The sequence below is a fragment of the Anguilla anguilla genome, chromosome 8 (assembly GCF_013347855.1).
Source record: "Anguilla anguilla isolate fAngAng1 chromosome 8, fAngAng1.pri, whole genome shotgun sequence".
NCBI lineage: Eukaryota > Metazoa > Chordata > Actinopteri > Anguilliformes > Anguillidae > Anguilla > Anguilla anguilla.
In genome coordinates this window covers 5,854,696-5,872,878 of record NC_049208.1, presented here as the reverse complement: position 1 = coordinate 5,872,878, position 18,183 = coordinate 5,854,696, and the positions used below count along the sequence as shown (strand labels likewise).

The following is an 18,183-nucleotide window of genomic DNA, read 5'->3' as shown; positions in this document are numbered from 1 at the left end:
AGTTTAAATGTTCAAATAATTTGGGAACTGTGTCACTGTTGCATATCAAGATATTTTTTCTTCTCTTGTTTCTGCAGGTTGGGTGGAGAGAGAGTCCTACTATTAGCTGATGGGATGGCGAATGTGTGATTTTAGAGTTTTACTGCATGAAAATAAAAAATGTTCATCACAATTTAATAATATTTAAGGAGTATATATGAACTGGGGGATATTTCCCTGTGCTGTTTTTATTCCCTTCCGCCTAAGACTGTAACTGTTGGGTAGCACGGTGGTGCAGTGGATAGCACTGTCGCTTCACAGCAAGAAGGTCACGGGTTCAAATCCGGCCCAGGCCTTTCTGTGTGGAGCCTGCATGTTCTCCCCGTGTTCGTGTGGGTCTCCTCCGGGTACTCCGGTTTCCTCCCACATTCCAAAGACGTGCTGGTAGGCTAATTGGAGACTCTAAATTGCCCATACGGTACAAGTGTGAATGAATGGTGTGTGTGCCCTGAGATGGATTGGCGACCTGTCCAGGGTGTATTCCTGCCCCTCTCGCCCACTGCAGACTGGAATAGGCTCCGGCACGAACCTGCCCAGGAACAAGTGGGTTAGATAATGAATGTATAGACTGCCACAGAGAATATTGCAGCTGCAGTGTGTCTGTGAAAACCAGTGGCTACTCTCATGTTGAACAGGATGTATGGAATGGACCCTCGTGTTGTGGCTGATGTAGAAAATGACAATGACAGAAACAGATTAAAGTTTAAACAATAAAACATGGAAGTGTTTTTTTTTTGGCTGGACCGCAACAGTGGGGCCCAGCCCTATGAACGTGAATGTCTGTGACTGACAGAGTGACTGAGTGATGAAGTTACACCATTGGTCGGCCGAGTTATGAAGTTACACCATTGGTCGGCCGGGCCAGGTCCAGCCATATACATTACATTATAGGCATTTAGCAGACGCTCTTATCCAGAGCGACTTACACAACTTTTACATAGCATTTTTACATTGTATCCATTTATACAGCTGGATATATACTGAAGCAATTTCAGTTAAGTACCTTGCTCAAGGGTACAACGGCAGTGTCCTACCCGGGAATCGAACCTGCGACCTTTCGGTTACAAGCCCAGTTCCTTACCCACTGTGCCACACTCCGCTGCTTGGTCTTGACCTGGTCTTGTTTGTTTTGGTTTTTTTTTTTTTCGTACCTGGATGTAAGCTGCCTGTCAGACACAGGGAACGAACCCAAAGGAAAATCTCCAGCACGCAAGTGAGTGAAAATTTCCTGCGCACAAGTGGACCCCAGAGACGGTAGTAATCGCTGATGTGTTCGAACGTGGGCCATTTCAGCCGGCAAGGAAGCTTCTGGCGGATGCCGCACAGTTAGCGTAATTAACCGTCTCCGTCGCTCTGAAGTTCGGCCCCGCGGGCACCACTGTGCAGGCTGTGATTTGTCGTTCCAACCACAATTGCGATCCCGGAATTTTAACGACCCGTTAATTTTTTCTTAATTGCTCTGTTCGTGTTTTGAGGGACCGCTAACCCTCTTAAGCCACATTGTGTGAGAAATAGCCATGCGTGCCATGAACAATGAAAGGCGATATTCATATGGTAATTATTGTACAATGTTACAAATGATTACACAAAAAAAGGAGATTTTTTAAACCTATTGAATTAAAGACTATGCAAAAAGCTCATGTAGGTATATGGCCACTGAAACTAAATATTTGGTAGACAATGAAGAATTCAAAGACAAAGAAGTCAAAAAAGAAAAGTCAAATTATAATGTGCCAGACCTGAATTGTGTTTACAGTTAAGGTGGAAATGACAATCCCAGACCCTGTGTGGCCAATTTCAGATATAAGGCTGCAGAGAACTGTCAAACCAGCTACAGGTTACAGCACACAAATACTGAATATGATAGGTGTGTACCATTCCATAATGGCAAAATATATCTGGCTTTTTCACTTAGCCTGAGATTTTTACATTAGTGTTTGCATAACTTGTCTGATAGAGAGCTACATAGATCTAGGAAGCAAAATTATTATGACATAATTCACTTTATCTCATGAAGATACACGATATATCAAGATGCTCTTTTTTTCACTCCCATGCTATACTTACGAGCCTTAAGAACAAAACTTCTTGAATGAGCATTTGAACTGACTTCCTAGAATAGTATAAAGGTCTAAATGTCACACATTTGTCTGTTTATAAGTAAAATATAAACATATTAGGAAATCTGTACTGCTCAAGTTGTCTCCCAACGTCTACTCCACGAGACAGCAGATAGAAAAGTGCTGTTTGTTTCTAATATTTACGGTAATACAGTCAGTACGGTACGGTGTCGTCGGAAGTAGTGTCGCTTAATGTCAGTTTATGTATCCGGACAACATGCATGTTGAATAGTTTGCACAATACTTGTGCTTGGCCGTTTAAGTTTTCTGATAAAAAAAAGACATAACTTGTAAATACAGAGGTGTGTTTTTTATCGTAGCTAAAATGAAGAATTGTGTCGCATTTCAAACACAGTTAGCCTCTATAATGGAAGTACTAGCCAAAGCAGCTGTGGCCGAAATAAGCAAACTTGTTGAAGATGGGTCCGTTGTGTTGCATCTGGAAGTATCCCGAAGCCATAAAGAAATTGACAGTCTGAGGAGGAAACTACAGCATGTGGAGAGCGAGCTGAGGACGGCGCGAGAGGTGGCAGCCCGAGAGAGCCGCTCTATTGGGGTCCAGGTTGAGAACCTGTTCGGAGGAGCAGAAGGAGGTGTGCTTGCTTGCTGATAGACACGAAAACAACAAAATGTTTTTTGCTTGAAAGACAGTCATTGCGCATGTATCCTTGTGCTTTGTGCGTTTGATATGAAAATTTTAATTAGCCTCCTTGGCTAATTTTGCACAAGTGTTGTTAGTGTGCACTACCCATGTAAAATAAACTAATTAAATTATGATAGCCGTAGGTATTCATAGATATTAGCTACAGTTAGTGTTGTGTTGGGCTGGCACCAAATCGTTATCGGCTCTCTCTCTTAGTTTGGAAAAGCAAGGTCCAACTGTATCTACCACCTTCAAATGGTATGTAATAGAACCATTGTTTTTATGCCTTCGCGGCCGGAGGCATTATGTCGGGTTGTCTGTCCGTCCATCCGTTCCCATTCTCGTGAACGCGATATCTCAGGAACTTGAGGGAATTTCTTCAAATTTGGCACTAACGTCCACTTGGACTCAAGGATGAACTGATTAGATTTTGGTGGTCAAAGGTCAAGGTCACTGTGATCTCACGTCCGTCCCATTCTCTCGTGAACGCGATATCTCAGGAACGCCTTGAGGGAATTTTTTAAAATTTGGCACAAACGTCCACTTGGACTCAAGGATGAACTGATTAGATTTTGGTGGTCAAAGGTCAAGGTCACTGTGATCTCATGTCCGTCCCATTCTCTCGTGAACGTGATATCTCAGGAACGGCTTGAGGGAATTTTTTCAAATTTGGCACAAGCGTCCACTGGACTCAAGGATGAACTGATTAGAAATGCCTGATTCAGCTAATTAACTAATGATGGTCTTTAATCGAGACCGGAGAAAGGAGAATTGCGTGTCATAGTGCTGGGCTAAAACAATAACCTGCACCCACACCATCCCTTTTTGGATAAGATTGCACACACCTGATTTAGACTCTCTGATGTTTCCTTGTCATGTTGCCCAGTGTTTATTTTAAAAGAACGATGGTGATGTTTATTCCAATGCTTCCCACAGGAGCTCTTGAGGGTGGTGCTGATGCTGGAGAGAGACCTCCCGTTGACCAACGGCTCAAGGAGAAAAAGTGTAATGCACAGACACACAACACAAAGCCTGGCTTTGGATTCACGGTGAAGGCAGAGCAAGAGGAAGAGCATGTAGCCCAGAGACTCAATAAGACAGGATGTGAACTCAGTGCAGGAAGACTCAGCAGTCTGGGCTCTGAGTATGTAATGTATGAGAGAGACAGTCAGGTGTGGACTTCCTTTAAAAAAGGGGACAGTGACATAGAGACTGATGATCCAGTTTGTTCTGACACTACAGAACAGTGCTCACAGAGTCTGTTAGCACACTCACCACTACAGCATGCTCCTGCCACCATGGAAGTCTCTGGAAACACACTATCCTCCTTGGGGAACGATGTTCATGCTGTAGATGGTGTTCTTGTGAAAGAGGAAGCAGGTGGGCAGTGTTCATACAGTGAAGAGAACAGATCTGAGATGGGTGGCGCACAGCAGACAGAGTACAGACAGCCTCCGCTCTCGATGAATGATCATCTAACCTCACAGCTCTGGCAACCGCTGCAGCAGCCCTTAGACGAGCAAATAGGAATTACTGAGAACATCACAGATCCAGTCTCAAACATTAGCCAAAAGACCAGAATCCACTGGAGAACTGGCATAGGGGAGAAACCTCACAGCTGCTCACATTGCAAGAAGAGTTTTGATCGTTTTATTGACCTGAAGAGACATCAGCGAATCCACACAGGAGAGAAACCGTTCAGCTGTGGACAGTGTGGAAAACATTTCAGTCTGAGGTGTAACCTTATCACACATGAGAGGGTTCACAGCGGGAATAAACCATTTGGTTGTGCTCAGTGTGGGAAGAGATTTGCTCAGAGAGCTCACCTTCGAACACACTACAGAATTCATACAGGCGAGAAACCATATCACTGTACCCAGTGTGGGAAGAACTTCACTCAGTTGAGTGGTCTTAAAACTCACCAGAAAGTCCACAATAGAAATGAGCTGCTAGAATTTGGAATTAATTGTATGTGATTATGCTTATGCTTATGATTATGCTTATGTGATTAAGTTCGAAGGAAATACAGTTTATAGTCACTGTATTGAAAGGCTGCCAGCTGAATGACTGTCTTTGGGCAGCACTTGCTTATAAGGACTGGATCCTTGTCCGTAGAGCTCATCACTGTAATGAGGGTTAGTACTTTACCCACAGTCACATGAGGGCTAGTGCTAGTACATTAGCCAAACTCACACGCAAGCTAGTGCTAGCACATTAGCCACACTCACACAAAGGGCTAGTGCTAGTATGTTAGCCACACTCACATGAGGGCTAGTGCTAGCACATTAGCCACACTCACACCGAGGGCTAGTGCTAGTACATTAGCCACACTGACATGAAAGCTATTTCTAGTTAATCTAGTACATTAGCCACACTCGCACAAGGGCTAGTGCTAGTACATTAGCCAAACTCACACGCAAGCTAGTGCTAGCACATTAGCCACACTTACATGAGGGCTAGTGCTAGTCATTTTGCCACACTCACACGAGAGCTTGTGCTAGTAAATTAGCCACACTCACACGAGAGCTTATGCTAGTAAATTAGCCACACTCACACGAGGGCTAGTGCTAGTACATTAGCCACACTCACACGAGGGCTAGTGCTAGTACATTAGCCACACTCACACGCAAGCTAGTGCTAGAACATTAGCCAAACTCACACAAGCTAGTGCTAGCACATTAGCCACACTCACACATGAAGCTAGGACCTTAACCACACTCGCCGTTCTGGGCACCTGGCATATGGCAGAACCCTTGGCTCTGGCACATAATACAGTTTTATTTCAAACTGCATCTGGCTTGTTTTTTTGTTTTGGCCTGTCCTTATACATGATGGTGTGGGTTATTGTGTGGGAGAACAGAATGCTAAATGGATATTTGCTCATAAATAAATGGTCAAAATGACAAATCTGTTTTGTATTGCTTGGCTGTACCAAAAACCAGCAAACTCAGGGATCCCCCAGGACTGTACCACTGAATTAGATAATTCAGTGTGAAATGAAGGACATCACATCCAGGGTCTGCCGGCCACTCTGCCATCTCCAGGTACCATGCAGGTATGAAGAAAGTGCCTAGTGCACCTGTTAATTAATGAATAAAGTTTGATATGACATTAAGGCCCTGCCCAACAAACAAAAAATAACTTATTTTTTCTAAATCCCAGACCCTGTGTGGCCAACTCCAGAAAAAGAACAGGCTGGGCCTACAGAGAGCAGTAGAAACCAGCTACAGGTTACAGCAAACAAATAATGAATATGATCAGTGTATATCGTTCCATAATTGTAGAACACAACTGGCTTTCTCGCCTAGTTAGCCTGAGATTTTTATATCAGTGTTTGCATAGCCTGTCTGATAGAGAGCTACATAGATCTATTTGGGTTGCTACCAGAACTGTTTCATAGATCTGCAGATCTATGAAACAAAAGGAAGTAAAATTAGTATGACAATATTCACTTTACCTCATGAAGATATTTATCAAGGTGCTCTTTTTTCACTCCCCTGCTACACTTATGAGCCTCAAGAACAAAACTTCTTGAATGAGCATTTGAACTGACTTCCTAGAATAGTATAAAGGTCTAAATGTCATACATTTGTCTGTTTATAAGCAAAATATAAACATATTAGGAAATCTGTACTGCTCAAGTTGTCTCCCAACGCCTAAACTCCAAGGGACAGCAGATAGAAAAGTGCGGTTTGTTTATAATATTTACGGTAATACAGTCAGTACGGTACGGTGCCCTCGGAAGTAGTGTCGCTTAATGTCAGTTTATGTATCCGGACTAGTTTGCACAATACTTGTGCTTGGCCGTTTAAGTTCTCCGATTAAAAAAGACAGAACTTACATAAAGAGTTTTTTTTATCGTAGCTAAAATGAAGAATTGTGTTGCCTTTCAAACACAGTTAGCCTCTATAATGGAAGTACTAGCCAAAGCAGCTGTGGCCGAAATAAGCAAACTTGTTGAAGATGGGTCCGTTGTGTTGCATCTGGAAGTATCCCGAAGCCATAAAGAAATTGACAGTCTGAGGAGGAAACTACAGCAGGTGGAGAGCGAGCTGAGGACGGCGCGAGAGGCGGCAGCGCGTGAGAACCGCTCTATTGGGGTCCAGGTTGAGAACCTGTTCGGAGGAGCAGAAGGTGTGCTTGCTTGCTGATGTTGTGGTAGACACGAAAACAACAAAATGTTTTTTGCTTGAAAGGCAGTCATTGTGCATGTATCCTTGTGCTTTGTGCATTTGATATGGAAATGAAAATTAGCCTGCTTGGCTAACTCTGGTACATTTGCATAAATGTTATTAGTGTGCAACTGTCCCTGCCAAACAAACAAATACATTTAATTAAATTATGACAGCTGTAGGTGTTCATAGATTTTAGCCACAGTTAGTGTTGTGTTAGGCTGGCACCAAATCGTTTTCGGCTCTCTCTCTTAGTTTGGAAAAGCAAGGTCCAACGTTGTATCTACCACCTTCAAATGGTATGGCATAGAACCATTGTTTTTTTATCAATATGACACTTTAAACTTCGAAGAGCCACACATTTCAGTTGAAGTCACGAAGCTGTCAGGTAAATAATATACACAAAGTGTTGCTTCCCGTACCTTTAACTTTATCAGACTGGAGATAACCAGAAGCAGGAGTACATGAACTATGGCAGGGCACACATTCAAACTATGTCGACCAAAGGTGTCCAGTCTTAAGGGTTAGTGTGAGTGCAGGTTTTTGTTTTAGAGAAACACTACAAACGCCTGATTCAACTAATTAACTAATGATGGTCTTTAATCGAGACCGGAGAAAGGAGAATTGTGTGTCATAGTGCTGGGCTAAAACAATAACCTGCACCCACGCCATCCCTTTTTGGATAAGATTGCACACCCCTGATCTAGACTCTCTGATGTTTCCTTGTCATGTTGCCCAGTGTTTATTTTAAAGGAACGATGGTGATGTTTATTCCAATGTTCCCCTCAGGAGCTCTTGAGGGTGGTGCTGATGCTGGAGAGAGACCTCCCGTTGACCAACGGCTCAAGGAGAAAAAGTGTAATGCACAGACACACAACACAAAGCCTGGCTTTGGATTTATGGTTAAGGCAGAGCAAGAGGAAGAGCATGAGATAGCCCAGAGACTCAATAAGACAGGATGTGAACACAGTGCAGGAAGACTCAGCAGTCTGGGCTCTGAGTATGTAATGTATGAGAGAGACAATCAGATGTGGACTTCCTTTACTCAAGGGGACAGTGACATAGACAGTGATGATCCAGTTTGTTCTGACACTACAGAACAGTGCTCACAGAGTCTGTTAGCACACTCACCACTACAGCATGTTCCTGCCACCATGGAAGTCTCTGGAAGCACACTATCCTCCTTGGGGAAAGATGTTCATGCTGTAGATGGTGTTCTTGTGAAAGAGGAAGCAGGTGGGCAGTGTTCATACAGTGAAGAGAACATATCTGAGATGGGTGGCACACAGCAGACAGAGTACAGACAGCCTCCGCTCTCGATGAATGATCATCTAACCTCACAGCTCTGGCAACCGCTGCAGCAGCCATTAGACTGGCAAATAGGAATTACTGAGAACATCACAGATCCAGTTTCAAACTGCAGTAGAAAGACAAGAATCCACTGGCGAACTGGCATAGGGGAGAGACCTTACAGTTGCACACAGTGTAAGAAGAGTTTTGATCGTTTTATTGACTTAGAGAGACATCAGCGAATCCACACAGGAGAGAAACCGTTCAGCTGTGGACAGTGTGGAAAACGTTTCAGTCTGAGGTGTAACCTTATCACACATGAGAGGGTTCACAGTGGGAATAAACCATTTGGTTGTGTACAGTGCGGGAAGAGATTTGCTCAGGGATCTAACCTTAGAGCACACCACAGAATTCATACAGGCGAGAAACCATATCACTGTACCCAGTGTGGGAAGAATTTCACTCAGCTGAGTAGTCTTAAAACTCACCAGAAAGTTCACAGTAGAGATGAGCTGCTAGAGTTTGGAATTAATTGTATGTGATAATGCTTATGCTTATGTGATTAAGTTAAAAGGAAATGCATTTTATAGTCATCTTAAAACAAATATTGAAAGTCTGCCCACTGAATGACTTTCTTTAGGCAGAACTTGCATATAAGGACTGGATCTTTGTCCACAGAGCTCATCACTGTGATGAGGGTTACTTTAGCCGCACTCACACAAGGGCTAGTGATAGTACTTTAGCCACACTCACACACAAGCTAGTGCTAGCACATTAGTCACACTCACACAAGGCCTAGTGCTAATACTTGACCCACACTCACACGAGGGCTAGTGCTAGTACATTAGCCGCACTCACATGTGAGCTAGTGCTAGCATATTAGCCACACTCACACAAGGCCTAGTGCTAGTACATTAGCCACACTCACGCATGTGGCTAGGACCTTAACCACACTCGCCTTACTAATGGCCTGGTTCTTGGCAGCTGGCTCTTGCACATAATACAGTTTTATGACAAACTGCATCTGGCTTGTTTTTTTTTTTTGTTTTTTTTTGGCCAGTTCTTGTACATGATGGTGTGGGCCATTGTGTGGGAGAACAATATGCTAAAAGGATATTTTCTCATGAATAAATGGTCATAATGACAAATCTGTTTTGTATTGCTTATTTATTTACTTTTTTTTTTTTTACTGTGGTGTGTTTACAATTAAATGATATTATTTTGCATACACACTGTGTAAAGCTTGGGAGTCATTCCAGTGGAGAATGCCAGTGAATCAGCTCCTTATGGTTAATTTCAACATTAATTCTATAGATGTTCTTGACAGATGATTTTACCAATGAACAATAAATGGTTCATAGTAACACATGACATTGCTAACCATTATAATCAGTTGAGCTAACAAACATGCTGACTAAATCTATCCACACAAAGCCACACAACATAATCAATACACTGAGGGAATGGTAAGTTGATATTTTCTTAGATACAATAGTCAATAGATACATTTGTTTTTCAACCTGTTTATCTTTAGAGTAGGATAACTGGACTGATCATGCAGCATTGGTAGCATCATATCATTAAGCTTCCAGGATGTCCATAACCCTAAATTGTTTAAAGACCCTGTGCAATAAAGATCATAATGTTTAATAGTTATATGAAAAATAAAATAAACACGATGATATTAAGCAGTTGTGTTTCTGTTGACAGTTTATTTATTTTCATATTGAAAGAAAAGAAAGTTATACTTCCCACTACTGGCAGATTTGCTATTGATTTTTGAGGACCTTGTATATGACATCATAAACAAGGTAATGTATGTTAAATATTTTTTCAGAGGTTATTGAAAACTGATAGTACTGACCTCACCTATTGGGAATGTATGGGCACCATGGCTTGTATAACTGGTTGTGTAGGCCTGTAATAATTTAAGACTAATGTGAAAGTAGAATACGGATGCAATGTAAATGCCATGTAAAAGTTTTGGAATTCGCTCTGGATAAGTGCGTCTGCTAAATGCCTGTAATGTAATGTACAGGCTGCGCAGGGAGGAAATTTGCAGTGTCAGTACAAGGTGTGCACGGACAATTACCAAGTTTCCAGAAGATATAGCATGACTTATCGGAGGAAATTAAACGAGATAGCTGTTGCAGGTAGATGTGACGAACAAGGTCTTCACGGACCAGCAATGAGTAGTTCAAGAACGTTTTTTTATCTGGTACTTTTACTAATTGGGTTAGTGGATCTACGTTAAACAATTTGGCTGCGGGTAAGAGGGTCAGCTAAATGAATGAAATAATGTAATGTAAAAAATCACTCACAGAAAATCTCAACAAAATGAATTGATTTTCTAGTATTTATTTTATTAGATTATTTGTAATATTACTTTAAAATAATTGCTTTGTCCTCTCCACTCCAGTACAGTAGGTGGCAGTAGGCGCGTTCTCCCTAGTATTTCCTAGGCATCTCTACCAGTGAAGTAAAATGTAGTTAGAAGGGTCGACAAAATGGCGTTACTTCTAAGGTCAGTAAAAATATATTTACCACTCTGTGAATACAATATGTCAATATAACATGGCAACACGAATGTGTCAAAGTACGTTTTGTTGTCTTGATAATTCGGCATAGACTGGTTATCGGTTGGAGAATGAGCTGTTTTTGGGGAATCGCTGGAAACTCCAGTTTGTAGTCCGTAGTCCTGATTATGGGTTTGCTTGTCAGCTAAACTAGCTATAGATAGATCTGGCGTAATATCTGTGGCTTTTCTCTGTTAGTCTAGCTACATTACTTCAGTAGCTAACATAAGTAGCAATCTAACGTTGGGATAGTGTATTAGGAGAAACGCTGAATTGTTCGCTTTCTAATGTTCACACTTTGAGAATGCCAAGTAGAGTAACATCACTGAGAAGCTGAGCAACCATTGTGTTCTTCATTGCAATTACATTGTTCAAGTTCAATAACAAAATAAAATTAGTCTAAGTTAGCTAGCTGGCTAGCGTTATCATGCTGTTATCGGTGGGACGACGTAGACGGCAGTGTGTCCACGTGACCAAACTAAGAAGTGCTAGCGACAACTACTTTTACTACTAGGCTACTAGTGCACGTAACGTCTCCTGTTTTCGTATCGTCTCTGGCTCTTTGTCTTATCTCTATTATGACAAGTCTGAGTTGTGTGCGGGCAGTTAACTCATCAGTTATGAGGGTCAACTGGCCGAAATTTCTCCTTGGGCTATGCTTTAGGCTTGATAATCTTTGACTTAGTTTAGACTTAATGTAGTATTGTATCCTAAAACTGGCATTAGCTGGTGTTTACTCTTGTATATAATATCCTTGTAAAATGGAAGTGGAGTTAATTGGAGATTTTTTCATACATATTATTTAATAAAGAACATAGTATGTGATAAATAATCATGCAAGACTCAAAATTACATCATTTACATACATTTGGTTAGTCTTGAGATCCCTAACAAATGTTGTGCAGGCAGTAACTTGATAGAATGGAAAATTTAATCCTCTCTTATCCTCAGAACATTGGCTCGGAGGGGTGTCTGTACGCCCTGCCCACGATTTTGCCTCTACAGACAGTGAGTACCCGTTACAGTGCATCTACTGACACACAGTACCCATTGCACTGCATCTATTGACACTGAGTACCCATTACACTGCATCTACTGACATGTAGTACCCATTACACTATATCTAAAGACAGTGAATACAGATTACACTGCCATTGCAGACAGTGAGTACATATTGCACTGCATCTACTGACAGTGACTACCCATTACACTGCATCTACTGACGTCGTGTAACCATCACACGATATGTAGATACAGTGAGTACTCACTGCCACTGGCCATGGACTCACTGCCACTGCAGACAGTGATTCCATATTACACTGCATCTACTGACAGTGAGTCCCCATTACACTGCATCTACTGACAGTGAGTACCCATTACACTGCATCTACTGACATGTAGTACCCATTACACCATGTCTAGAGATGGTGAATACAGATTACACTGAATCTACTGACAGTGAGTACAGATTACACTGCATCCACTGACAGTGAGTACAGATTACACTGCATCTATTGCCACTGAGTACCCATTACACTATATCTACAGACAGTGAGCACAGATTACACTGCCACTGCAGACAGTGAGTCCATATTGCACTGCATCTACTGACAGTACCCGTTACACTATATCTGTACTGAATGCACATTATACTGCGTCCACTGAAAGTGCATTCTAATTTTGTATTAGTCTTGAAGGTTCACTTTTCTCTGTTTCACAGTGCGGTTCCCATGGGTTCCTCTGCAAAAGAGGAAATGGATAAATTTTGGGCCAAAAATACTCGACTGAACCGACCGATGTCGCCTCACATTACAATCTACAGGTCAGAGCTCACCTGTGTGTGTGTGTGTGTGTGTGTGTGTGTGTGTGTGTTCACTGTTTGCACCTGTGTCTGTCTGTGTGTGTGTGTGTTAACTGTTTGCACCTGTGTGTGTTAACTGTGTGCATCTGTGTGTGTGTGTGTGCGTGTGCCATTTCCATTGCAGTTGCATTTTCATCAAGAGCAGTACAGGGCTCGCAGTGGCAGAAATTTCCCCACAGTCGCTGTCGGTATTTTGGATGCGAAGAATTTAAAGCCGTGTTACTCAGATTAATGAGAATGTAAAAGACCCAGAAGTGCTCTGTTGCTGCCGGCCCCTGCAAGTCTGCACTCAGTCCTGCTTTACCAGCGTTGTGAGGACATCTCTGCTTCTTCTGCAGGTGGTCCATCCCCATGATGATCTCCATCACGCACAGGGGAACGGGCGTGGGACTAAGTGGAGGTACGACAGCTTTTTACAGGCCGTTACCGCACAGCTGTGCACATTACAGACCATTGCTGTGCACATTACAGACCATTACTGCACACTTGGGCTGGTTACACACAGTACGGACCATCACTGCACACTTGGGCACATTACACACAGTACGGACCATCACTGCACACTTGGGCACATTACACACAGTACAGACCATCACTGCACACTTGGGCACATTAAACATATTACAGACCATTACTGCATTCCCGTAAACACATTACACATAGAGCATTACTGGACACCTGTACACATTACACATTTTACAGATCATTACTGCACACCAGTACATTACACATTACACATTTTACAGACCATGCCTGTACATATTATGCAAAACATTACATACCATTGCATTTGACTGCATCCCCCTCTGTCCCTTCTCTCTCTCAGGTATTTCTCTGTTCGCTCTTGCTGCGTTGGTGTTGCCGGGAGACTACACCTCTCACCTGGAGCTGATCCATTCCCTGTCTCTGGGCCCTGCCCTCATCACCGGCGCCAAGTTTGTCCTGGCGTTCCCTGTGATGTTCCACACCTGCAACGGCATCCGTCACCTGGTGGGTTATGCGCGCGAATGTCTGTACCTTCTCACCCAGCGCCGTACCTGTGTGCATGTGCGGCGAACGTACACCTGCACCTACCACCCGACATACACCTGGCACCTCCCACCCAGCAGGAGCACACCTGTTGACTCTGGTTTCTGAACCGAATGTCTTTTTCGCTTCACTGTACTTGTGCTTCTTCTAAGTAGCTCCCTAGTTACCAAACGCTCTGCTGAAACCCAATCCCAGCCCCCGCAGGCTCTGTAGCCACACCCACCCCTCCCCACACATAAAAAAAGAGCGTCACGCCCAGAAACAGCCCAAACACACCTTAGAAGCAGACACACGGGCAGAGGAGCGCAGATTCGGCAAACGTGCGCAGAGACAGACAGAGATCGCCAGTGCATCATAGATATGACCGAGCATGGTTATTTTTATGTTTTCACAGTAAAAACCCTGTACTGCAAGCCTTTTTAAATATGTTATTTTAACATTACATTACATTTATTTGGCAGGCGCTTTTATCCAAAGCGACGTACAAAAAGTGCATTTCGTGGTCATAGACAACTACTAAACACAGAGACAACTACTAAACACACTTTTAACACATCTCTCTTCTCCCTTTTTTTGTGTACCTGCCAGGTGTGGGACATTGGGAAGGGCTTTAAGATCCCGGAGGTGTATCGCTCTGGCTACTCGGTGATGGGCCTGTCGCTGATCTTCTCAGCGTTGCTCGCTGCTCTCTAAGCTGCAGGAAGAGCAGTGGAAAAATACTCGCTTTTATTCGTGTGTGGAAAAACCGGTCTGTCTGCGCTTTACGTGTTCATAAATAAAGTATCTGTACTACACTATATTTACCATATTTATTGGCGCTTTCAAGGTTTTGTTGAAGTAAAATTTGGGTTATACTTTTTTTTGGCTGGACCGCAACAGCGGGGCCAGCCCTACAAACGCAAACGAATGTCTGTGACTGAGTGAGTGACTGACTGAGTGAGTGATGAAGTTACACCATTGGTCGGCCGAGTTATGCAGTTACACCATTGGTCGGCCGGATCACGTGTGTTAGATCCAGCCATATACTAGGTTTTGACCTGGTTTGTTTATTTATTTTACTAACCAAAGGCTGAAGCCACGCCCACTTTCACATTATACTGATATTGATATACAGTACTCTTTTTTCGTGTTTCGCAATTGTAGAATTTGTATTTCAATATTCTGAATTTATATCTGGGGGGGGGGCGGGGGTGCATGCATGCTGAGATAGGCTCCAGCACCTCCCGGTGACCCTGACCAGGATAAGCGGGTTAGAAAATGGATGGATGGATGAAATTATATCAGAGGTAGACAACAAGGGCCTGGCCTTAATGACTTAATTCGCCCTAACATTTACACCATCTGGCATTTTAGCTACGTTTCTTGATAGGCGCATGAACGACAGCCAAAGACTGTTTTTTGTGTCCCTGTATGAAACGTTTTACTGTGATCTAATCTGTGAGTGAGTCTGTGTTGGTGTGTACAGCCGGTTAGCTCAATTAGCCAGGCTAATCTGTAGAAATGAAAACCTACACCCACGCATACTGGCCCTCCAGGACTGGAATTGCCCGCCCCGTGACTTAAATCGTGAACACGAAACTTGAGTTTTAAACTCAGTTAAACCAGGGTTGAGAATCAGGGCAGAACGGCGCAGAGAGCGCTGCGGTGTAATCCTGCTTTGACAGTAAAATGGCACGGCGCTTTGCCCGCTGTGCAGTGAAAGGGCAATGTCGTTTAGATATGAGCGAAAAAAAAAGGAAAAAGCACCAGTGTGACGTGACTAATACGGCAGGAGAACATTAGCGGGAGACCAGAGAGTCTGTTAATCATCGCGAGCATTCGGTTCACTTGGCTGTGGACGAAATAGGCAAACAAATCACGCGAGCATAACCATCGTGTTAACTCACAGTTCAATCTAAATGTGTATTGGCGCGCACATATGTAATAAATGTGTTGGAATTGTTACATCACATCACACGCTCTTGTTAAACAGGGTTAAAGGTTGTTTGTTGGCAAGTCATTTTTCCAGATTATGACAGAATGTATTTGCCACAAACAAATAGTTTATTCTCATTCTCGTTGACTGTTACTAGCTATCTTACTGGTAGTTAATTGCACAGATCACTCTCTATGCTGACTTAGCAAGACTCGCTACTGCTATAAAGTAAAGACAGATTAGTTCTATTTGGATACTGACCTTTCACTGTGAAAATGCTTTTTTTTTTTATTTTTTTTTTTTTCACAGTGTTTCTGTATTCCAAGACTCGTATGGTTGAGCTCAGAGAATCCAGTAACAAGCAATTTCAGTTCGTACCTCACTCACTCACACTCACTCACACACACACTCACTCACATTTAGCAGGCCGAAGATTCTCCGCAAAGGGGGAGCTATTAGTACGCAAGTAGCAGACTGGTGGCACTTCCAAACATTTCTGATGTGTCGGCTAGCGCCGCACGGTGCCTTCCTTGTAAAAAAAAAAACGCTCGTTATTGTTTTAGTACTTCAGCTCGGTTACGAAGATGACCACAGGCAAAGCATCGGGTAGGCTCTGAAGGAATAGTGCCTCGCATCAATGACGCTGTTTTCCTTCTTCAAGGAATAACAAAAAAAAAAAACCTATTGGTTAGTGCTCGGAAGTCACCGGATGTGGTTTGTTCCAGATATCTGAGTTTTGAGTGTAGAAACTATTCACAGCCCACAGTGCTGGTGGGTGCAGCCCGACAGGTAAGCACAACTGACCCCTCCACTGGAAAACATTGGCTTTCTACACATAATAACATTTCACTGCTATGATATGAAAGCTGGCCCAGTGGCACAGGTCTTAGTCTTGTGCAAAAAGACTAAAATTCCTTCAAGTCCCAAGTGTATATCAGTGTCTCTCAAACCTGGTCTTGGAGATTTACCATCCTGTAGGTTTTCACTCCAACCCAAACAAAGCCACACCTCATTCAACAGCTAGAGAGTTAAAACGTACAGGATGGTAGATCTCCAGGAACAGAGCTGGGCAGCCCTGCTATATATTATTAACACTAACACTGCCTCCAGTGGTGAAATGGGATTGAGGTAACTGTTGGGTCGCAGGCTGCAGCGCGTGAAGGTGAATGCAGACTGGCAGGTGACACCTGCATGACCTGACCCCGCATTAATCCTCTCTTTGTTTCAATTTAGTAGTTGAGATTGTTTTTCGTTTTTTTTTTAAAAAAAAACAGCCATTTCGTGTTCTGCCTTTCTGATGCTACGGTTTTCTGACTGAATCCGTTAATTCTGTGCATCTGGTCCTTTCTCCGCGTGTTTCACGAATGTGTCCGGCTATAACGGTATTTCGTCGGGCACGTGACGTCTCAGCGATGGGCATCTCGGGCATAGTGTATTCTGATGGTGGGGTGAATACAGAATAACATGCGTGTGGAGAAGCGCCTCCTCAAATATTATTTGATTAATATAAAAATAAAAAGAATGACGATAAGGCGTAGTAAATATGTGTTGAAACGCCTATTTTACCTTGTCAGAGACTGGGAGCCACAGACCAAGCTATCGGCCAAAGGAGTTAAATTAAGCAGGATTAAAAGAGGGGGTTTAATGGAGAGAGAAGTTTTTAAAAGGCGATCGGGCGGTTATACTCAGACGCTGCTATATTCTGCATTGTGAGAAAAAGCGTGCACCTTTTACCTGTTAAGTAATTCACCTTGGTATCTTCCACGAGTAGCCCCTGCTATAGTAGGCTACTCAAGATAAGAGTATGTCACCGAGACTGGACGCCAGCAGTATTTTGTAATAAATGTAGTAATCATCCCCTGATATATGGTACAATAATTTAACTCCCGATTGTCAAAAATGAAACAGACTCTGACGTAATATGTGATAAAGATACAGAATGAGAAACCAACTGCCTTCTTTAACAGCCTCGTATGCTACTTAATGAGAAATCCTACATATCGCAGTGCTTGGGATCGCGCAACCTCGTTGATCACCAGACGTTCACGTAGCATATTATAACGGTCTAGTCAGTTTTGAGTGTCAATTTATTTAACGACATACTAAGTCGGTCTGAGCTTCCATCCTGAATTAAACAGTAGCCTACCGTCGCGTTTCCCAAATCCTGCTTTTTAGCACCTATCGCTCTTTGTTTGCGGTCTCTTTTACCTGCCTGTGTACAGTAGCCTACATAGCACAACTTACACTTGCCAGAGAAATACCCACTTACCCATTCACAGAAGAAACGCCTATAAAGACCCGAGCAAATTTAAAACCATGAAGTATTGCCACCGTGTGTGTTCTGTGCAGGCTTATCCTGTACGCTACAAGGCATTCGAAAAAAAACGAAGAATAACGGGACGATGTATGAACTATCAACACTAAAATATGGATTCAGACTATTTTTTTAAATAACTTTTCCCTTCCACATTTTACATTCAATAGGTGCATTTTCCACACAATATCCTAATCTAATGAATGCACTTTAAGTGACGTTTT

At 42.8% G+C, this 18,183-nt stretch overlaps 4 protein-coding genes across 6 annotated transcripts in view; all 4 read left to right on the top strand.

Moving 5' to 3' along the window:
• atp1a2a (ATPase Na+/K+ transporting subunit alpha 2a) overlaps positions 1–147 on the top strand; it is a 17,632-nt gene extending 17,485 nt beyond the window's left edge. The window contains exon 24 of the mRNA XM_035429874.1: positions 78–147. Within this exon, the coding sequence (XP_035285765.1) occupies positions 78–106 (29 nt within the window). The 3' untranslated portion in view covers positions 107–147. The remainder of the gene's footprint in view (positions 1–77) is intronic.
• Positions 148–2,415: 2,268 nt separating this feature from the next.
• On the top strand, positions 2,416–8,018 carry LOC118234029 (zinc finger protein 271-like). Of its 3 annotated transcripts, none has more exons than XM_035430311.1 (4): positions 2,416–2,752; positions 3,742–5,857; positions 5,965–6,936; positions 7,764–8,018. In XM_035430311.1, exons 1-2 carry the CDS (start codon positions 2,485–2,487, stop codon positions 4,776–4,778), a joined length of 1,305 nt encoding a protein of 434 aa, XP_035286202.1. In that variant the 5' UTR covers positions 2,416–2,484; the 3' UTR covers positions 4,779–5,857; positions 5,965–6,936; positions 7,764–8,018. The 3 variants fall into 3 exon arrangements, with proteins under 3 accessions (XP_035286202.1, XP_035286200.1, XP_035286201.1); XM_035430309.1 differs by having other exon boundaries at positions 3,739–5,857; XM_035430310.1 differs by lacking the exon at positions 5,965–6,936 and having other exon boundaries at positions 3,739–5,857.
• On the top strand, positions 6,649–9,424 carry LOC118234028 (zinc finger protein 23-like). Its single transcript, XM_035430308.1, has 2 exons — positions 6,649–6,937; positions 7,762–9,424. Exons 1-2 carry the CDS (start codon positions 6,672–6,674, stop codon positions 8,804–8,806), a joined length of 1,311 nt encoding a protein of 436 aa, XP_035286199.1. The 5' UTR covers positions 6,649–6,671; the 3' UTR covers positions 8,807–9,424.
• Positions 9,425–10,695: 1,271 nt separating this feature from the next.
• sdhc (succinate dehydrogenase complex, subunit C, integral membrane protein) lies at positions 10,696–14,529 on the top strand. Its single transcript, XM_035430317.1, has 6 exons — positions 10,696–10,788; positions 11,792–11,848; positions 12,561–12,662; positions 13,040–13,101; positions 13,528–13,691; positions 14,319–14,529. The coding sequence occupies exons 1-6, from the start codon at positions 10,772–10,774 to the stop codon at positions 14,421–14,423; spliced, it is 507 nt and encodes a 168-aa protein (XP_035286208.1). The 5' UTR covers positions 10,696–10,771; the 3' UTR covers positions 14,424–14,529.
• Positions 14,530–18,183: the final 3,654 nt, after the last annotated feature.

Bases quoted from the DNA above. Each gene is read 5' to 3' on its own strand.
- LOC118234029 (XM_035430310.1), top strand. From the start codon at position 2,485: ATGAAGAATTGTGTCGCATTTCAAACACAGTTAGCCTCTATAATGGAA. The intron at 2,753-3,738 runs GTGTGCTTGCTT...TGCTTCCCACAG, and splicing joins GTTCGGAGGAGCAGAAGGAG to GAGCTCTTGAGGGTGGTGCT.
- LOC118234028 (XM_035430308.1), top strand. From the start codon at position 6,672: ATGAAGAATTGTGTTGCCTTTCAAACACAGTTAGCCTCTATAATGGAA. The intron at 6,938-7,761 runs TGTGCTTGCTTG...AATGTTCCCCTC, and splicing joins CTGTTCGGAGGAGCAGAAGG to AGGAGCTCTTGAGGGTGGTG.
- sdhc (XM_035430317.1), top strand. The intron at 11,849-12,560 runs GTGAGTACCCGT...TCTGTTTCACAG, and splicing joins CGATTTTGCCTCTACAGACA to TGCGGTTCCCATGGGTTCCT. The intron at 12,663-13,039 runs GTCAGAGCTCAC...CTTCTTCTGCAG, and splicing joins CCTCACATTACAATCTACAG to GTGGTCCATCCCCATGATGA.